Below are 20,245 nucleotides of genomic sequence, written 5' to 3'. Positions count from 1 at the left end.
CTAAAGCTGTTTAATAATTATGCACCATTTTAAGAGGAAGAAGTAGATATTTCTGTGCATAAAACATGCCATAGAAAATCTTGGTGGGATAATTAAGCCTTGGTGATTTCTCTGTTTATCACTAAAGAGTTCTCTCTGACCATGCAGTAACCACTAACAGAAAATGACCAGGTAGAATCCCTGACTACCTGTTCTTGCCCCTGCTGTCTCACCATGTTTGATCATTTGAGGGCCCACATTGGAATTGTGGACTTGCAGTCACCTTCACCTAGAAGGACAATAGATTTTGTGCAGATCTTCCAGAGAATATTCATAAAGACAAGCTTGGTGATGAGCAGTGCCTTGCTGGAAGAGCAGCCTGTGGAGAAGGGCTGTTTGGAGCACTTCAGAAGTGGGTCAAGGTCCTCTAAGTCCCCTGGTAATTAAGCCAGGCAAACAGTTGCAGGAAGCCTGAAAGGCAATGAGGGAAGTGCTGTGCAGTAATGTTCTCTGTGGGTATATATTTATATATCTCTGTTGGTTTCCAAGCCAGATGAAAAAGTACAGCACACTTATTTGACATGCTTGCTGAAAAGCAGGCTTTTAACTGATGTTAAAACCTGATTAATTATTTAGCTTATTTGCTGGTTTGAAGTCTGGCTGGCTATGTTCTAATTAAAATGATCTGGGCTCATAGAACAAGAGGCTAAATCTTCTAGTACCTGTATATTTTAAAAACTAGCTTTACCTATGGATCAATTTGGAAAAAATAGGGAATATGTGTAAGTTCTGCATTGATAATATGAGATACAGCTGATTTTATTTGCCCAGTAAGTTAATCAAGAGGCTCTTTTAAAATTAATTTAAATCATAATATCTGAAATATGTTTAAGTACAGTTAAAAATGTTTTGTATTGTGTAAACAGCTGCTCCTTTCCCTGACAGGCTAGAAGCACTCTCTATTGCTGAAATTCTTTAGTTTTGAAGCCATAACACAAGTACAGGCCAGTGAACTGATATTAAGGGAAATATTTAAGTATTAGTGTTTGCTTGACCTACACTTGAGAAACTTTGGGTATGAATCATTGGTGCTTGATATTGGTCCAACTCAGCTTCCAGAAATTTTTTTTGGCTGGTTTTTCTTGAATCAATGTCAGGGCAATTCTGAGCCCTTGAGACAATCTCCCATTTTTGTTCTAGTGGCTGTTAGAATAATTAGCATTTGTAAGACCTCTGAGTTATTCTGTATTGCTTACCTGATGTGAAGATGAGATTTTCTTCATGAATGTTGGGGTACAAGTAGCAGTGATTCTAAAGTTGATTGAGTTTACATTTTTCCTTTGAGCACATAATATGCTGTTTATTTTTATCATAAAGCTGACAAGGTGACTTCTTTAGGGGGCTGCTTTATCAGAGGCCAAGAGAATGACAAGAGGATTCCTATTCAGATCTTAATCCCTCCCCAACTACAATGGAATTGAAACACATTAGCTGAATGGTGCACAAAGATAGCTGAATATCCACAAGGATATTGAGAAAATACATAAATAATATTTTGCCATTTTATTGCTTGGGAACTTCCAAAGTCAATAAAGTTGCTTAAGAATTAAGAAAAATCTCCTCTCATCTAATTGGTTTTTTTCATTTGATCCTCCCTGCTCCTTCTGATCACTTTCCATGTATCTTTATCTCCAAGGTATGTGAAGGTTTATTTACTTCCTGATAAGTCTCCTTGGAGTAAGAGGAAGACAGCTGTCAAAAAGAACACGGTGGATCCAGAGTTTGATGAGACTTTGAAGGTACAGTTTGCAATCCCATGCTGCTAAGTGTGCATTTCCATGGTACAATCCTGCATGTTCTGAACTGACCTGATGGGACAAATTTAGGAACCATTGAAAATAATAAGTTTAAAAATTATGGATTTTCAGTCTAAATAAGAGAGAGTTGCTTTTGGAGCTGCAACAGTAAATTGCAAACCATTAGAGAAGTCTGCCTTTGTCCAAGAAAGTACTTTTAGTGAATACCAGTATTGGTCTGATTTACCACGTGGCAAAAGCAAAGTGTCTTCCATAGATGCTTTTTCTTGTACATTCAGAAACTGAGTGTATTGGAGAACAGTTGGAATTTTACACAAATATCCTTTTCAAGTGATACCCCTTTGGTCAGTGCCCCTGGACGTGTCTCTCCATTCACATTTATCTGTGTCCCAGCTGAAATCCACCATCTCTCAACAATGTCTCCTTCCTTTTCCCTCTGCAGCTGATGCCAGGCTCTTTCTTTGTACTGTCTAATTTCAAACATTAATTATCCCAGTAGAGAAGAGTAGTTATGATTTCAACTCCTTAATGCCTTTCAGTATTGCTTCTTGCATCCTTGTTAGGATTGTGTATAGGAAACAGGAATCATTATTCTTACTTCCCAGACACCTCATTAAATACAAAGCTGAGTGCTGTCAGCCAGGAGAGCCTGCCTTAGTTTGGTTGTTCCCAGCTTTCCCAGCTCCACTTCTGTATTCAGGTCACTGTAAACCATTTTGGTGTGTGTGTGTGCTTTGGCAAGCTGCAGTAGGAACATAAGATGATGAGTTCTTCAGTATATTGTCTTGGAAGAGATATGAGGCAAAGTTGGTGGAGAGGCAAACTTGTGTTGCTTCTTGAACTACACAAAAGTTTTAGTGTTACCCCCAACTCTTGGGGTGAGTAAACATCAAGAATCAATAGTGAGTGAAACAAGCAAAATGTTTGTAAAGACAATAGTTGAAGTTTGATAATAACATAAAAGGATTTTTGTAATGTATGTGATCCTTATACAGCCCAAAGCCCTGTCTGTAGTGTTTAAACTGGCAGAAAAAATGGCCAGAAGTTGAAATCACTGGTCCTAATTTTATAGTAGTTTTTCAAGGCCAGTCATGCAGAAGTGATTAAGCAGAGTGAGAGCCATGCCTGAGCTGGCTGCATAAACTTTAAAGGTGTTCACTTAGAAATATTTAAAAATAGTTTAATTATTAGTTTATCCAAAGTAGCAGAAATGGTCAAAAGTGCATAGCACTGCTGCAGGTGAGCTCCATCATGACACTGACATCCAACTGGGTGGGATTCAGCTGCAGGTTAAGGCACCTGCATTTGGAGGTAGCTGCATGTGTGAGGGCTGTGTGAGAGCTCTTGGGAGTCCCTGGAGCCCAGGGTGACTCAGGGTGATGAGCCACAGAGCCCACACCCAGCTTGTGATTCAGCAGCTTAAATATGGGTACTGATTTCCTTGCCTGTGCCATTGCCTCCAGCTTTCCATGCAGGTCACCTGTGGGCTGGGTTTGGCAGTCTCAGGGGGTGTATTAGATACCCAGCAATGTCTCAAAGGGCTCTAACTATGTTTGGAGAGTGGATCAAGGCTTTCATTAGTCATCAGATGAATTACTTCCTTGCCCCTGCTGACTGCTTTAAGTAGATGTCCACTGACCAGAATGGGAATTTAAGAACCATCCACATTCTGCTGGGAGTATAAACAGAAATATATACATGTATAAACATATATATGTATATAAATGAGGCACACAAACAAGAAACCCAAAAACCCAAACAAACCCAAAACCCACAACTCCCAAGACCCCTCCCAAACCAAAAAAGGAAACAAAAAAACCAAAACAAAAAACCCAAAAGACCAAACCCCAGCAAAAATGGTCAAGAGTTATTTGAATTTATAATCCAAAACTTTAACAAGGCAGGTCAAGGTATTCCTGGAATGTTGTTTCCTATTTGAATGAGCATTATTCAGCATGTATAATATATAGGTAGTTGGGTTTTTTTCAGATTGCACAGCACAGTCAGACAACATGGCTCTATCTGCATCCAGAGGCCTTCAGTCATGCTGTGGCTGGGTTTCCTGGGAGCAGGTCATGAGCTTGGGCTGCATTCATCCTGTGCATTGCTCTGTACATGCTGTTTGTCTTTCTAGTACAAGATTGAACACTCCCAGCTGAGAAGTCGGCAGCTTCAGATCTCTGTGTGGCATGCAGGAGCTCTCAAATACAGGGTGTTTTTGGGGGAAGTGGTGATTCCCCTGGCAGCATGGAATTTTGAAGAGGACTCGATGCAGTTTGACTGGTACCCACTCAAACCCAAGGTGATCTCAAGTTCTTGTGCTTAATTATACCTTAAGAGCAAGATGTGGTGAAAGCTGTGAGAAAGATCACCCCTATGAGATCATTGAGGGGAAGGTGCTGTCAATCCAGCCCATTAGCAAGATGTGTTGGAAACACAACTAAGCTGTGAGAAAGATGTGAGAATAAGCTGTGAGAATGATTGCAGTAATGCAGACTTCTGTGTGTCCCTTTCTTCAGCTCGAGAAGCCTGAAGATCTTATCCAGTACAGTGCTGAACTCCTCGTGTCTGCAAGGCTGTCGGTACCAGCCCAGTATCAGAACCTCCAGTCTGAAGGTATAAAATATTTTGGCATGCACAACTGCTTAACAGTTGCTCTATGATCCTAATGATTTAGTTGCTCAAGATCCTAATTAACAGATCCTCTAATGATCTTAGAGGTCTTTTCCAACATAAATGATTCTGTGAATTCCTTGGCTAGAAAAGAACTGACATCAATGAAGGACCTGCAAAGTGTCCATGTAATATTCCTGTATGGGTTTTTAACAGCTGCAGCAAATGGTGCTTTGTGGTGTTTTATATCTTAGACTATTTATAATCAAAACACTTTCAAGCTTTTTATATTTGTTCTTTTTAATGCCAACAAAAGTCGTACATCATAATGGCAGCAGTATGTTGCATCCAGCTGTTTTCCAAACTTGTGCCTGTCATGATGTTACCAGTAGAGGTTATTCTGCAGGTGAAACAGCAGTTCTGCTGTCCAAGGCAGAGACTGCCAATTTGGGGAAAATTTGGAAGGGAAGTATCTACAAGGATACCAGACCAGCACACTTGGCTTTCTCCAGTGGTCTCATCTTGGGGAAATTGTTTCACTTGAAAGGTGTTAGGTTCAAAATGTATAGTCAAGATTCAGTTTCTAGTAATGAAAACTTGTAAGGTACACTAAGAGCAAGCACGTGCTGCTGTAGTGAAATAAACACTTTGGGAGGGAGGGATAGGAAAACCTCCTTTTCCTTACCTCCCTAGACCTCAGTGAGGTGTACAGACATTCAGAGCTCCAGTAGTGCTCTGTGTCAGGACCACAGCAAAAGGTAGAGACCAATGGGAATCTCTAATTAACTGTTTTGTTATTTTTGTCCCCTTTGCTTTCCAAATGACCCCAAAGTTACCAACTCTGTGTCTTCTGTTGTTCTTCCCTATGCAGGCCTGTGTTTTTAGGTCTGCTATGTGCCTTGAGCTGTGAGTGGAGCAGTACCACACCATGGCTTTGGCTTTCTCCACTGCTTCTGACTATTCCAGAGAAATGCTTCTGTGTGTACTGCCCTTTATTTGCTTTTCACAAACAACAGAAAGCTTTGTCTTTGGAACAGGGATCACAAAGCAGCCTGCTACTCACTGCTTGGTTTGCTTTGTGTGTGAATCATTCACTGTACAAACATTCAAATCTTTGAAATGTTCCTAGTCCAGCCTTATGACTCCTTATCTCAGTAGTGCCACTTAGGCATTCACCTGCTTGCTTTTAGCAGCATCTTAAGCTATGAGCTGAGCTAACTGGGCATTTCATGTGATAAGTGCTCCTTTTTCAGGAAACAAAGACCAAGGAGTTCTCAACTGCCAGCTTCAGGTTATGATATTTGGGGCCAAGAACTTGCCCATGCTGAGATCAGCTGGAATGTTGAACTCCTTTGTTAAAGGGTATGTCTGAGACCTAGCACTTCAAATAAAGACTGTCACATGTGTTCCATGCAAATGGACATATTAACATGTTTTCAGCAGGAGACTGGCATGGGAAAGTGGCATTGCCCACACTTTTAATCAGACTTCCTGGAAATGGTGACACTAGGGTGTCTGCAGAGCAGCAGCAGTTTGCAGGGTAGTGATGGGAAGAAAGGTGCAAATAAAGAGGCTGTTGTCACATTTTCACCTGTGCCTTTGCAGAATTAAATATTGCTCTGGATACATTGAGAACTTTTATCCTCTTCTTGACATTTCCAAAGCAAAGGAACTGAATTTTTCTTCAGTGTGCTGAGTAGCTTGTATGTGGGATTGTTTTACTTCCTTGCTGTCAGGCATCAGATGCCACTGGAAGGATGATACTGGGGTAAACTTATATCTCACAAAGCCATTTCACCTGTTGTGGCCCCCACCTTTGGTGAAATGGGTGGGCATTTCATTTCCCAAAAGTTAGGTTTGAGGCACTGTTGGGGAGCAGCCCGTGGAGCAAAGACTCCTTCAGCAGTCAGTGACAGCAGAGTCAAAGCAGACTACAAGAGCCTATTTGCACCTGCACTAAAGGCTGGCAGGAAAAGGTGCAGCTCCCAAAATCAACACAAGAGCACCATGTTCTTCTGCCTTTCACTAAGGCTGAACTTTTTTGCTATTTAGGGCAAACCAACGGGCTCTAGTTAAGCCCTCTAACCTCTGTTTGGTTATCAAAATGTTCTGTTTTCTGCTTGAGAAATCAGTAACCTTGCTGAACTCTTTTTTATTGGGGGGTGGGGGAAGTTGTCTTATCCTTCCAGGCCAAGCAGAGGTAAAACAAAAGTCTCCTGTCCTGAAGAAAGAAGCCTGTCCACAGTGGAAACACTTGTTTGTCTTTGATGGTGTGACCCCAGCTCAGCTACAGCAATCATGTCTACACCTGACTGTCTGGCACAAGTCAATTTTCAGCTCAAGTGATCAATTCCTAGGAGGAGCCAAGCTTGGTGCAAGTAAGTTCTCTATCACTGAAAGTTGAATGTAATTTGGGGAAAAGTGCATTTAGTTTACATCCCAAGCAATAATAAATTACACTATGCTATTTATTACCTGCTTTCACGTGCCTAGCATGCAGTCCCAGCCTCTGTCCTGAGCAACTTCAGTCCTGGGCTCTGATCATGCAAGAATTGATACAGGTGCTTCTCTTCAGGTCTGTGCAGAAAATCAAGTTTGTCAGTGAAATTTTCAGGAAAGCCATTTGTTAGCATGGTGATTTTTATGGGTCAGAGCCATGCTAAGACAAGCACAGAAATGGTGTGCTCTAACTCACACAGAGCTCTACACATTTCTAAAGACTTATTCATTTAGTTGTTTTCTATGAATTGGCTTATTTTCAATAACTTCCCATCAAAAGGAAGCAAGAGATCTAATCATCTTATAGACTCAAACCTTGCTTATATCTGTGCTTATTACTTTATATCCACAAATCAATCCAATTAATGAAATACAGGAGGTAACACTTTCTTCAAAGGGGCTATTGGATGTTTGAAGATTTGGGCTCTGCTCTAACCTAAGAGTGAGCTTTCCTTCTCAGGGCTGAGCAATGTCTGTCTCTGCTCACTAAATAGGCCCTGTTTCACTGGTAGTTGAGCAGGGAAGCATTGTCCCTTGAAGGCTGCTCAAAATTGTTCCCCCAATGAGTTAAGTGCCCTGGGTTTCAGTATTTGAGAGGAGAGGGTCAAATGTTGTTTTGGTATCAGCATGCAGTTTACAGGAGTATTATCACTAGTGGTAGCTCAATGTCATGTAGGCTTCCTCATGAAGTTGCTTTGCTTATCCTTATCCAAAAGCCAGCATTTGCCTTCCTGCTAGGGCAGGGACTATCTGCTTGTAAGTGATCCAAGTCCTAAACATGGAATTAACTGAAGCAGGAGGCTTAGTGCCATTCTGCTCTTATGAGCATGCACACTTGCTCTTCTGCTTTTAGTCATACAGCCAAAAACTTTTCCTTTGCTGCAGGTTGCACTCTTCGGAAAGTGCTCCCAGTTTAACAGGATGTAAATAAAAGTTCAAAAGTATAAATCCCATTTACTGCAATTAGTGCCTCAGGAGCTACAGAACAGCTGAAATTACTGAAGTGGGTGAAAGGGTTGGCCAGGAGTTGGGTAAGGCCAAGTGAAAAGTAACTCTGATTTTTCCTTTTGCTTTCTTGCAGAGGAATTCTTTGGCTCTATGGACCTTGCTTCTCAGGGAGTGCTCCAATGGCAGGAAGTGCTCCACAACCCAAACACATGGATGGACTTCACACTTGTACTGCATTCAAATAAGGAAAACTTTAAATCATGAGAGATTATCAGACAAAACCTTTCCTTTCTGATGTCCAATGTTTTAAACTGAAGTGGTACATACGCTTCAGTTCTGGAAAAAGTACACTGCAATAGCACCTCTTCCAGTTTTTTGGGAATAGAATTATGTATTTGGACGTGTGTGACATTCTGAATGTTTTATTTCTTAAAAAGTTAAGGCTTTAGCCTGTGTCTCTAGCTGGAGTGTAAGGATAATATAGTTTCTTGAGGAGTGACAGCCTCAGTCTGAGATGCTGTCAAAGCAGCAGCAGCCACACAATGTGCAGCTTTCCATTTCCAGGCCTAGCAGAACTGTTACTTTTTTATTTAAATCACAACTAGGACTACTTCTGAAAAAAATAACTGTTACGACAAGAAAGTTACGTTGTTTCACTCTTACATTGATGTTTTAGCCACAGAATGCAAAACCAGCTTATCTTTGTCTGCTTGCTGCAAATGGGTGATGCTAATGCCTCTGTGCTTCAGCATTGACCACACTGCCACTTTATTTCACGTGATCCTAAAAAGCTTTGGCCTGTGGCCACGTCTCTCAAGTGTGTGCTATAGCCTGGTGCTTAGAAAGTTAAATGTATAAATTCCCTGTCAGTAGCAGGGTGGGACTACAGCCAATGGAATAAGGGTGGGTGTAACAAGTCCCTTCTTATCAGCTGCCACTGTAAGACAGAATTAACAACCCTGAGCCGTAGGGTGTACAGCACATGACAAAAGTTCAGCTAAGTTTATCATTTCTTCATGTGCACAAGCTTAGGGCCAAACTCCTGTGTCAGTTTGCCTTGCCTTGGGTGTAGCTTTACAGTCAGCAGGAACTTCTTGTGTACAACTGTAACTTGTGTTGCTGTGTTATACTTTTAGTCCTTACTTTAAGTATTCCCCCTTCCTTTCTTGGTCAGTGTGGTTTTTAAGGATTTGAGATTTAAAACCACAGGGACTCATAAGCTAAGCTCGGGAACTAAAAGAACAGAAGCACAACTTATTCAAAATACACCCCACACAAGAAACGCTCCACTCCATCACCTTTGTTACTTTGCAGATCTTTTATTTAGATGGTTGCTGCTGCAAATAAAAAAACCCCACACAAGATTCAACTCAAGTATAATGCAGCATAGATATTGTAAATGAAGAGGTGACAACATACTGTATCTCACTTTCTAACAGATTTTCAAGGAAAAAAGGGGAGAGTGGGGGGGAAGGATGGTCACAGAAATGCTCTCTACTAGAGAGAATACAACTGTGATATAAACAAGCAGTCCCTTCATCTTTGGAGTCTGAAACTTTAAATCAAACATTTAAAAAAATTAGAAAATTTGTTAGAAAAATAGGTGCAGTAAAATTGTATATATTGGATCATGTGTACATATAACAGTTTTCATTAAGTAAAAAAAATGATCTTTACAAATAATGCTTTATAGTAAATAATCAGCTGCACTGTATCAGACTACAGTCTTGCTTAGGCATTTTTACAGATGCAAGTCTTATTAAATCTGAAAAGTAACAAAATATACAGAGCAAAACTATTTCCCTTTAGCTAGTACTGCAATTCACATATTGCATGTTTTATATATATATTTATAAATACTACACTACAACTGATCAGTAATGAAGCTGGAATGCAAACACAGTGGTGTTGTAGAGTCCAGGAGTATTTGCTACTTGTTACATGAAGAGGGTATCAGTGTCCCTATGTCACTTCTGAACCATCACTGCACCATTTCTCCAGTTGAGAACAGCAACTAGAAAATATCTAATTTCTACACAAAGGAGTTCTGAGGTGTTGACAGTTCTTTTGTGTGTGGGGGGCAGGGAAGGGGGAACATGGGCATCAAGACCAAGGAAAAAGCAGGATTTACAAGCACCCGTGTGTGGATGTACAACACACACACAGGTGCTTGAAAATCCTGAGTTCCACAGCCTGTCTTCTCATCTGTTACACTTCACACGGTAGCTAATAATACAAGGACATATGGCACAAAATTCACCCACAGATGCTTATCTTTTAGACCAGGCTGAATCCAGCACCTGCACAGGACACACATCTTTAAATAAAAGCATGGCCTGTTAAAATTTGTCTTGCTTAAAGAGAGATGTGACATAAGGCCTTTTGGCACTAAGTAAAGGCATGAGCAAGTTACCAGGATCTGTGGTACAATAAGTTTTAAACTATACCAAATTTCACAGAAGGTTCAGAAAAAAGGGGAGATTCAAACACCTCTTGGTTTAGAGAACATTGGTTAAGTGTCATACAGTGACCTCTCCTCAGAGAAAAAAAAAAAAAACAACCAAAAAACCAGTACAACAAAAACCCCAAAACAAGAACACAGCATTAAGATCTGCCTTTCCCACAGTCCTGTCTTCTTTGTACGAGCATCTTTACATTGCCTCGAACTCATCAATTCTCTGCTTGGTGTTGCCCTGCCGGATCTGCCGCAGCGTCTTGTACTTGTCCCGTCCCTGGCGCATGTTCTCCGAGTGGATGATGTCATTTTGGGTCCTCTTGTCCTCGTGCCGAGCCTGGGCCAGCTCATCTGTCAGTGCCTGCAGTACACAGAACAATAAATGCAGGTTATTGTGAGAAGCTCTCAGCTCCTGTCAGTCCTGTTCTCTTGGGAGAGCTGATAGTTGTTAATGCTTGGACAGAAGAGTGACATGGATATGACCTGGCCTTTCCAAAACAATTATGGATGATTTAAGCAATCTCAAAGCTTGAGCAATGAGAGTAATTTTTATATACCTTGCCTTTATTTCAAACTTCCTATAGGAACTGTGAGAACAAAGCGAAACTGTCCTGCTCTGTGTGTTTAACCAAGTGGTGAAATGACCTGTTGTCCAGGGCTGTTTCATTCCTCTGCCTCCTCCCAGCAGTGCCTTACCCTCAGCTGGCTCTGCACGCGCGCATTCTTCTCTGCCTCGGTGATGCGCTTCTCCTCGTTGCGGTCGTTCCTGATGCCCTCGCTGGAGAACTCGGCGCTGTAGGCAGAGTACTCAGAGCCCTCATCGTGCAGGTTGTCATGGACGTGGTAATTCACCGGCTCGTAGACTGGGGGTGGGGGTGGAGGTGGAGCAGTCATTACCAGGTGTAACTCCTCCTTGGTCTTTACCAGATCCTCCTGGGCTTCCCTGGCCTTTGGGGAAAGAGTGGAAAATATTTTAAATGCATTTCTTGCTTTAAATCAGCTTAATGCTTATCTTCCTAGTTTTTTCCATCTACTATGAAAAGCAAGAGAGAACGAAATGTCTGCAGCTCATGGTACTCCATTATTAGAGAACTTTTTTTTTGCTAGGGATGCTATCATCATCAGCCACTGTGTAATGTGCAGGGGGTCTGGACAAATAATATTCTTCCCATAAAACAACCTAGGAAAAAGTTCTATGGGAAGCTACAGTTATCGTCATTCTGCTCTCCATTTGAAGAGCTGTAGGCTGGAGACACACCGGTTCCACACAGCAAGAATTTGGGAATCTAATTTGGCATTTTTAGTGCAATTACACACCAGGCAGTCACCTTCCCTGCTGCTGCAGTGGTTCTGCCCTCCCGTGTGTCTCACAGTGCACTGGGAGCACCAGCATTCTGAGACTTGTGTGGTTTCAGTGCAGCAGTTTATTAAACTCTCCTGATCCAGGGACCAGGAAGCCACCAACAACAGCACGTGCCCCTCAAACAGACACCTGCAGTGTGGCTGCTTTTGCAGCATCTTCTCTTGACTGATGTAATGTTTTCAGACATTTTATCATTACATCATTTATTCATGTGCCCCTCTCTCTCCAAGGCTCCAAGACAATTATCACATTTTTAGGTTTTATAAAGGTTTTCATTCTGACTTTTGACTGAAGGGTTGTGGGAAAGGTGGTTTTGCAGACATATTGCACATTCATGACAAGTTTGGTCCTTTTCACTGCTGAACAGATGTTTGCTTCCACATGTTTGAGAAGTCACACCAGGTAAGAACCACAGTATGCTCCTCTTAAGCACAGAACTTTAGAGCAACTGGTAAAGCAGATACTCACTCTGATTTGCCACTCTTCAACCTCACTCTCTTTACGCTTCCTTGCCTCTTCAAGAAGTGCTATCTTGGCTGTATACTCTGCAAGCTCTGTAGCCTGTTGAATAATAAAATGGGAATTACAGGGACTCTTAGAAACAACACCAACCCAACCAAAAAAAAAACCACAATAAAAATACTGTTAATTCTCATAGAGACTGAACAGAAAAACGAAGAACTAAAAATTAGATTGCTTATGATAGAAACCAGTGCCACAATGACAGCCCAGTACCTCACTGCACTGTTTTTCCCTGGACATGATGGCTTTGCCTTACTCAAGGGCACAGTAATATGCCTGTGTATCTTCTTCTCAAAATAACGGAGTCTTACCAGCTGTTCCTGGCTCTTTATCTGGTCCATAGTTTGTCTCTCCAGCTCTTCCTTGGCCTGCAGAGCTGCCAAACGTTCAGCTTCCAGGCGTTCTGCCTCCTCCTGGGCCCGTTTCCTCTCCTCTTCCAGCTGAATGGCTCTTTGGATCTGATCTGACAGCTCTGCAAAGAGACAGATCAATGTGGTTAGTCCAAAAGTCTGCTCAAAGCTAAGGAACTTCAGCCTCTTATGTAACTGCAGAAGTCATGACAGGATTCATGACATTCATTATTTCAGCTTGCAATATTCACTGTGCTCCTCAAAGTAATTATTTGCATAATACACCAAGTAACTGGATTCAGAAGTAGTCAGATGCACATTGTAATTAAATCTTCTGCGAGATGTTTGCACTGAAGTCTGTAACACTTCATGTAACTTTACTTCTGTAACATTACACATTACTTCTGTAACACTGACATGACTCTGCTGCTGTTGACAGTTTGCTGCATGGACCAGATGTCACTGCCTCCAATGTGTTCTTCTGTGCATTGAAACAGAAGCTTCCATTTCACTGGAAAGATTTGTTCCCAAAGTACTTTTCTGTTAGGAGTCAGTAAAAAGTACTTGAGAGCTGAACTCTTGCTCACTGCTGGAAGAGGCTGTGCTACTTAAATCCTCCAGGCAACAGGGGAAAACAGAGTTCCTGCCCTTTAGTTTCCAAATAAAATCTGCAGATTTTATGCTACTTTCATCCTTTGGATGCACATTAGTACACTTAGCTGTATTGGCAGACAGACATTAGTAAGTCTTGCCAAACCATCCCAGTGTCATCAGATTTAGGCAAGGCATGGGCAACAACCCATACACCCCCTCTGTGGAGCACAATACATGGTCAGCCAGGACATACTTTACCTTTCTCTGCTTTCTGAGTCTTCACTTCATACTCTTGTAGCCTCACCAGCAGCTCCTCCTTCTCCCTCAGCATTTGTTCTTTCTCCCTCTCAATTGTCTCTCTCCTCTTCTTTTCATCTTCTAGTTGTTTCCTGTTAGAAACACATTTCATGCTGGAAGCTCACTTTCAGACCCAAGCTACTGCCAGACAAGAAAGCTGGCTGGGAACCTCTCCAGGCAGCTCAATGGGAAAGTGGCTGCCACGAAACAGAAGCCAGAAGACAGAAATAGGCTGTTCCTTCATCTCTTTAGAATTTTTGCTCTGTTTAAGATACAAATGCTTTTATGAAATGAGGTATTTTTGTTGATTGGCACAGAAATTTAGAATACCAAGTAGCTGCTAGACCCAGAGAGGAAAAGATTTGTAGAGGCAGAAGAGGTGTAACTTTGTTACTTCTGTCATATGGAAAGTTAAGGAGGCATGAAAACGACAGGACTGAGAGAACAGAGACAAACAATCCACAAGTTCAGGAGAAAAGCAGCGTGTTTTCTTGAATCATAAGCAACCTGCAGCCAGTGGTAGAATTGCTATTCCTTTTTCCTTGCCTGTAAGAGATCTCCCAGTTCCTTCTGTATTTACAGAGTACACATATGTGCTCCCTGTGAAGGCTTCTCCCTACTCCCAAACATCCCATGGCCCAGCCCATAAATCAGATGCCAACATTCCAGAATCAGGAAAACCCTTCTCTAGGTGCACACCATCACACCAGAGCCTGCTGTGCCTTTACTTGCACATTTTCTTGCAGCTCCTGAGGCTGCAGCCAGGACAGCTGCCTGTGTGGGCACAGGGCCAAGCAGGAAGGGTAAAACAGTCCCACTGCAGGACACCCCAAGTCCCTGCCCATACTCCAGAGCTCCAGGGCCACATGTGCTCCCCCTGAGCCTGGGATGGCTCGGAACCTCGCCCATGGATGCAGCTGCTTGCTGAACCCTGGCACCAGGGTGCCATTTACTTCTGCCATGCCACACCAGCTGCCTGTATCCAAGCCCACCTTTCCAGTTGTTTCTGGTGCTTCTCCTCCCGGGCCTGGGCCTTCATTTGCTGCACCTCGATGGTGTCGGGCTTCCTGCGCCGCATGTACAGCTCGTGGTTGCCCATGCAGAGCTGCAGGATCCTCTTGTTAATTCTCAGTCGAGGGGCATAAAACACAAAGTCCTAGGAGAGAGACACCACAGTCAGTTTCTTCCAAACACTCTTTCTCCTCCCAGCCAACTGCAGACAGAACATCTTGTCACTAATTTAATTCTAATCCAGACATAAATGCAAGACCATTTAAACACAGCAGCAGGGACTGCAAATATCATCTGAAGCCAAAACTATTGTGATTTATATTCTCCATTTAAAGTCTCCATAGAATGTGCAAGTTGGTCTTCTAGATAAAGCATCTTTTAGAGAAAATCCCAGATAGGTGAAGCCTCATTTAAATGGAGATTGTTAGATGTTGCAGAAGGTTCTGGGTTGGCAGGTAAACATCTGGGCAACACACAGACCTCTAGTGTTGAGTAGTTTTTCAGTTTGCAGTTTTGTGACTGAAAGACAAAGCATAAACTACAAATTTGTAGAATTTCTCAATCTATCTGAATCAACATTCAAGGCCCCGTGTGTTTTTTCAGATAATTTCTTATTACCTTATATTAGTAAGAATAATTAATATCTTATTATTTCTTTCAATATAATTCTTGTCCATTCCATGGCATTTCCTAGTTAAGCTGACCTAGGCTGTTAGAAGAGTGTCAAATGAAAACTAATTTTTTAACCACCAACCACATGGGTTATTTGGAATATCAGGTTGTAGGCAGTGACAAAACAAATGATATTCTAAAATTTCTAGTTCAGTAAAAAGGACACTCCCAAATTTCTTATTACCTGTCCTATAATCAGACGTTTACAGAAACTATAAATTAGACTAGATCTTCTAGAAGAAAATCAGCTAAGGAAAGGATACAGAGGGCCCAAGTTCACTAGCTTCCTGATAATTTTTCTGAGTCTACAACCACACACATCTACAACACAGTCTAAACTTACACAGTGGATAAACATACTTGTGCTTTTTCTGTGTACTACATGGATAGTGGGCAAGCTGCCACATTACCACCATAAACCAGTGCCCATTCCTTGGAATTACTCTCCTATGAATTGCCTCACTCTTAGCAAGAGATGGAACCAGGAATGGAAGCAGTGACCATGTTTTTAATTGCCTGAGCTCAGAAGCACAACTGTGGCTATCTCTGGGAAAACTAGAAGTCACACTAAGCAATTAAAAGCTCCCTATGTGGCATTAAGATGAATATGCTGGCAAAGACTGATTTTCTCCAATGCATTTCCCTAATGCACACTGGCTGCAGAAGTGGCAGTCAGGGCAGTGTGCTGTGCTCTCCCACTAAATCCTGCTGGAGCCATTCCGAGGCTCACAGGTTTGATCCTGATAATTGTGACTGTAAGCTGCTCATCCACCCTCCTACTTCTGACAAGTAACTGTAAAAACAAACAGTTTCTGCACATTGTGATGAACAGGTCCTGTGCTTAGGCAAAGCTCACTTCCATGCAAGTAAATACTGAAGGTATAGATAGTGCTTGCATTTGTCATTTAAGGCCATAATCAAGGGACACAACATTCAAATACAAATATAAAAAAATTCCTTTCTTTCCTCTTCCTCAGCCTACCCCAGATCTCACACAACTGGGAGAATTGCACCTTGGTATTTTAAAGATAATATGCTGAAGATCTTGGAGTATATGGACAGATAAAGCCCAAAAATTTAAAAGCTTATCCTGGGCAAGGTGCCACAGGACTCTGCCCTTTACATTACTGTAAATTTAAACTCATATAGAATCCTCCAAATTAAAAGAGACCTTCCAACCTACAACTTGAGTGGACTGAGTATTTTGCTGTAGTTATGATGCCTGCCTCCTTTTTAAATGGAGACATAAGCAAACAAAAAGACCCAGACAACTTCCTGAATACTCAAAATTAGTGCCCAGGTAAATTCTTATTTTAGGCATAGCTTTAAACATACCATCAGCCGGAGGGAAATAACAATTGACAGGGAAGGAGGAAACATAACTGAGGTTTTCGATGCTAACACCTTTCTGTACCAGCCTTTTGCAAGCCTTCCATTTCAAACTCAGATTTACTCTTTGGGGAGTGGGTGGCAAGCTGTGATCTGTGTTTTATAATTATGTACAACACATGCAAGAGGCTCTTCTATTGAGAAAAGCATGCCTGACAGACCAGCTTTCTGTCTCTGGGGAGTTCTGTTGTTTTCACTAACAGCATTACAGAAAAAAAGCTCCTCTCCCCCAGGTTCTTATCTGGAGGAGGGAAGAAATCCCTGCAGCACAGTGCATTAGTATCCTTTAAATTACTGGGAGGATCTTTTGCTGTTAGAGATATTTATAAGCCATCATCCTTTGCCAAAGCCAGGCTGCTTATTATTTCTCTGGGCTGCACTTATCCACCAAGGCCAAGTACTGGGGTGGGGGAAGAGCAGAGGAGATCTTTCTCAATTACTCCAATAATTTCGCAAGACTGACAGAATGACATCCACCCATACCAGTTATTCCACCTCATTACCTTCTCAACAGGTCAAAGTAAGTTTCTAGTTCCTCACTAAAATAACTCTGAAAACATACTTTTAAGTATTGAAAAGCAACATTCACAGGTAGCTATATTTCAGCTTTCCACCAAAGTCATATCCCTGAAATTTACCTTGGTGTTCAAGAAAGTCAATGAACACCACATTTTACTGAAGTGTGGAAGTGGGCAGTGATGGATGGGAAGCCATATGTATCCATGTGGTTTTGCAGTAGCATTTGAACTACTTCCATAATTTTTTTAATGTTTGGGTATTTTTAAATGAAAAAACAAAAATAAAATTTACTTATCAGCTTGCATGCACTGAAAGATATGCAGAGAGGACTCACAGAACTAGCAAACTAGCAAAGAATTTCAAATTTGAGCATGAAGTTACCCAGTTTGCCACAAAAAAGGACTCTGCACTTGTAAAATCCTTATCTTTTTCCACATTAGCTATCACTATCAGCCCTTCATTTATGCTGCACAGAAAAAACAGCAGTTCTAAATACAGTCTAAATACAAATACTTATTTTGCATCTAGAATATCTGTGGCTTTCTCCTCTCCCAAGACTACTTTATTTTGAGATGAAACAGTTGCTCATATGCAGGAGTCCCTTCTAGAAATACTTACTGGTGCCTTCTTGTCAATAGGTTTTATAACAAACTTCTTGTCATTGAAAGAGATGTTTCTGATTTCGCTCCAGGGGAACCCAATCTTCGGGGTTAGTCTGGAAAGAAAAAAATCTTGTTTTAAGGGATGATGCAATAAACATTTTCCCCCCATAGTGCTTCCAACACACGGATTTGGTGGAATGCAACTTCACAAAGTTTTCCCAAAAGAGAGAAGACAGTAATTGAACCAGAATACCACAGGGAGTAGGAAAAGAAGCCCAGTAACCTCTCTTACTGGTCTCTTCTCATTCTCATCAGCCACCCTACTGACCTTTGGCTCTGTAAATAGGAATGGACTCTACTGAAGCCACATGCTCAGCTGCTTTTAAGCTTATTTCTTTTACCTCTGGTCCCAAAATCCACAGCATGCAGACTTTATGTGCAGTGCTTCCCTGCACAGGCCTCTCACACATCATGGGAGGCATGAGCCAAAGTAACTGAGCTGCTCCCCACACCTTAGAGCACCCACAGGCAAAGCTACCCTGCTGTGTTACAGCTAGCCCATGCTGCCTTCTCTCTGAAGTGCTGGGCAGGCACCATTGGTAGGAGAAGATTTATTTTCTTTTGTTCCACAGAATGGGTCATGTTGGAAGGGACCACAGTGGATCATCTGGTCCAACCTCCCTGCTCTAACAAGGTCATTCCAGAGTACATGGCACAGGATTGCATCCTGAACACCTCCAGTCAGGGAGACTCTACAGCCTCTCTGGGCAACCTGTTCCAGTGCATGGTCACCTGAACAGTAAGGAAGATCTTCCTCACATTCAGGTGGAATTTCCTGTGCATTAGAGCCTGCTCCTTGCCCCATTGCTCAGCAGCACTGAGAGAAGCCTGGCTCCATCCTCTTGACACCCTCCCTTCAGATATCTCCTCCCCTAGATTACAGGCAAGGTTGGTAACAAAGGCCCTGTTCTTTCCTTCCATACAAACTGCTCTTTGAGCCCATCCCATGAGTCACCAAGCGGAACTTCACTCGCTGCTCATGCGATGAGCTGCGCCACGTGGCTGCCACTTGTGGAAAGCTCCCCTATGAAGCAAAGGGCAGGATTCAGACTTCCAGCTCTTCCTCACTGCTGAGGAGTCTAGGTCTGCTGATTTGTTTGAAATTTTTCTATATGACTCACTAAACACTTGATATTTTCTTCTGCCTTAATTTCTCCAGAGTCTTGCATATAAAAAGTTTGTCATGAGACCAAATGTTTCTGAGCCATTCCAATACTTCACCTTCACACACCTGATCAGCTCTGCAGCAAGTTCTAACATCACAAGGACTTGTGCATGTGACTATAATAAAGTCCTTTAATTAGCCCAACCAAATATTTTTTTTAATATTTAATATCACATTATTATTCTTCGCTTAGCAAGGGATGGTATATTCTCTAGAGATAGCTGTTTATGATTAAGAATTGTAATAATTGTGTCTTACATAAAAATAATGATTGAAGAAAAAAAGAGCAATCTTGGGAGGAACTTCCCTCATTGTGAAAGAGATGGAAAGCTACAACATCAAAAGATTTTGCTGGGTCCAAGCACAAAAAAACCCTTGCTTCATTTAAATTCAGACATCGAGAATAAAATTCACCCTCTTCAGAACTATCCACTCTCTAACCTCTAACTCAACTGCAAGATTATGCAACAGTGTGTGTGTGTGTGTGTGTGTGTAACATTAAGAACTGTAAAGAAAATGATTTGATTAGACTAAGATTAACTAATTACTCCAGCCTCCATCACATTAGTACAAGTGCTTAAATCCTAGATAATACAGTATGACAGACAACTAAAATAATTCACTCATTAGTAAGTTCTACTGCAGATTTTTCCCTTTAATGCAGGGGAAAAAAAGCTTGAATATACCCAGAAACAGGACATTGACATGCACTGCAGTATAGAGGCTCACACACCTACAGCACAGCCTCATTTTCCTCGTGTTACACTCCAACAATGAAATCTCTGCTTCTTCATCTTTGCCCTCAGTGCCCAAACTTTGCACCTACAAACCAGAGGTGCCATACACATTACTATTTTTCTAGTCCCCACATCTGTTGGAAAGACTTAATTATATAGTGGCAAGAGTTACAGCAGAAATAAGCAGTTTATTCCAGCACTGTATTTGTTTTGCAAATGCTCTCGATAGGCCTTCACAGTCAATGGCTACACTCTGATTTCTGCAGCTCGAAAAACCTGTTTGTGTGACCATGGTTACATAGCAAGACCAGTCATTCAGGACTGAAGTATTACATGAGCGAAACTACTTTTCTTTCAAGTGACACTCCTTGTTTTCTGGGTGACAGCACATATTAGCATTGCAGAAAAGACTGCCTTTCCCTTTGCCTTATCAACAGAAGATGCAGAGAGTTCCAATTAATATTTGGGTTGCATTCAAACCTTTTTGGAGGTAAAGATGTAGAACAGGTGAAATCCATTCTGTATTTCAATGATACTCTGTTACCGATTAGTGACATGAAACAAAGATTGGAAACATCAGGGAGAGGAAAAGAAAGTACTCTAGACTGCAATGCTCCATCTAAAAAATATCTATTTTAACTCCCTTCAATCCT

The 20,245-nt window shown here is 41.6% G+C and overlaps 2 protein-coding genes across 5 annotated transcripts in view; one reads left to right on the top strand and one right to left on the bottom strand.

Moving 5' to 3' along the window:
* SYTL3 (synaptotagmin like 3) overlaps positions 1 to 8,256 on the top strand; it is a 33,423-nt gene extending 25,167 nt beyond the window's left edge. For all 3 annotated transcript variants that reach the window (XM_071434531.1, XM_071434522.1, XM_071434535.1), the window contains 6 exons: positions 1,676 to 1,778; positions 3,931 to 4,098; positions 4,316 to 4,412; positions 5,663 to 5,771; positions 6,582 to 6,787; positions 7,990 to 8,256. In XM_071434531.1, the coding sequence (XP_071290632.1) occupies positions 1,676 to 1,778; positions 3,931 to 4,098; positions 4,316 to 4,412; positions 5,663 to 5,771; positions 6,582 to 6,787; positions 7,990 to 8,120 (814 nt within the window). In that variant the 3' untranslated portion in view covers positions 8,121 to 8,256. The remainder of the gene's footprint in view (positions 1 to 1,675; positions 1,779 to 3,930; positions 4,099 to 4,315; positions 4,413 to 5,662; positions 5,772 to 6,581; positions 6,788 to 7,989) is intronic.
* An 899-nt stretch (positions 8,257 to 9,155) lies between these two features.
* The window catches only part of EZR (ezrin), a 37,329-nt gene continuing 26,239 nt past the window's right edge, over positions 9,156 to 20,245 (bottom strand). For both annotated transcript variants that reach the window (XM_071434557.1, XM_071434549.1), the window contains exons 7-13: positions 17,647 to 17,743; positions 14,430 to 14,593; positions 13,399 to 13,529; positions 12,508 to 12,668; positions 12,143 to 12,235; positions 11,008 to 11,259; positions 9,156 to 10,672 (exon numbers count right to left, since the gene is read on the bottom strand). In XM_071434557.1, the coding sequence (XP_071290658.1) occupies positions 10,508 to 10,672; positions 11,008 to 11,259; positions 12,143 to 12,235; positions 12,508 to 12,668; positions 13,399 to 13,529; positions 14,430 to 14,593; positions 17,647 to 17,743 (1,063 nt within the window). In that variant the 3' untranslated portion in view covers positions 9,156 to 10,507. The remainder of the gene's footprint in view (positions 10,673 to 11,007; positions 11,260 to 12,142; positions 12,236 to 12,507; positions 12,669 to 13,398; positions 13,530 to 14,429; positions 14,594 to 17,646; positions 17,744 to 20,245) is intronic.

Source organism: Agelaius tricolor, unplaced genomic scaffold (assembly GCF_023055355.1).
Source record: "Agelaius tricolor isolate 1412-34295 unplaced genomic scaffold, bAgeTri1.0.p SCAF_1, whole genome shotgun sequence".
Taxonomy (NCBI): Eukaryota; Metazoa; Chordata; class Aves; order Passeriformes; family Icteridae; genus Agelaius; species Agelaius tricolor.
This window is presented reverse-complemented; position numbering and strand designations above follow the sequence as displayed.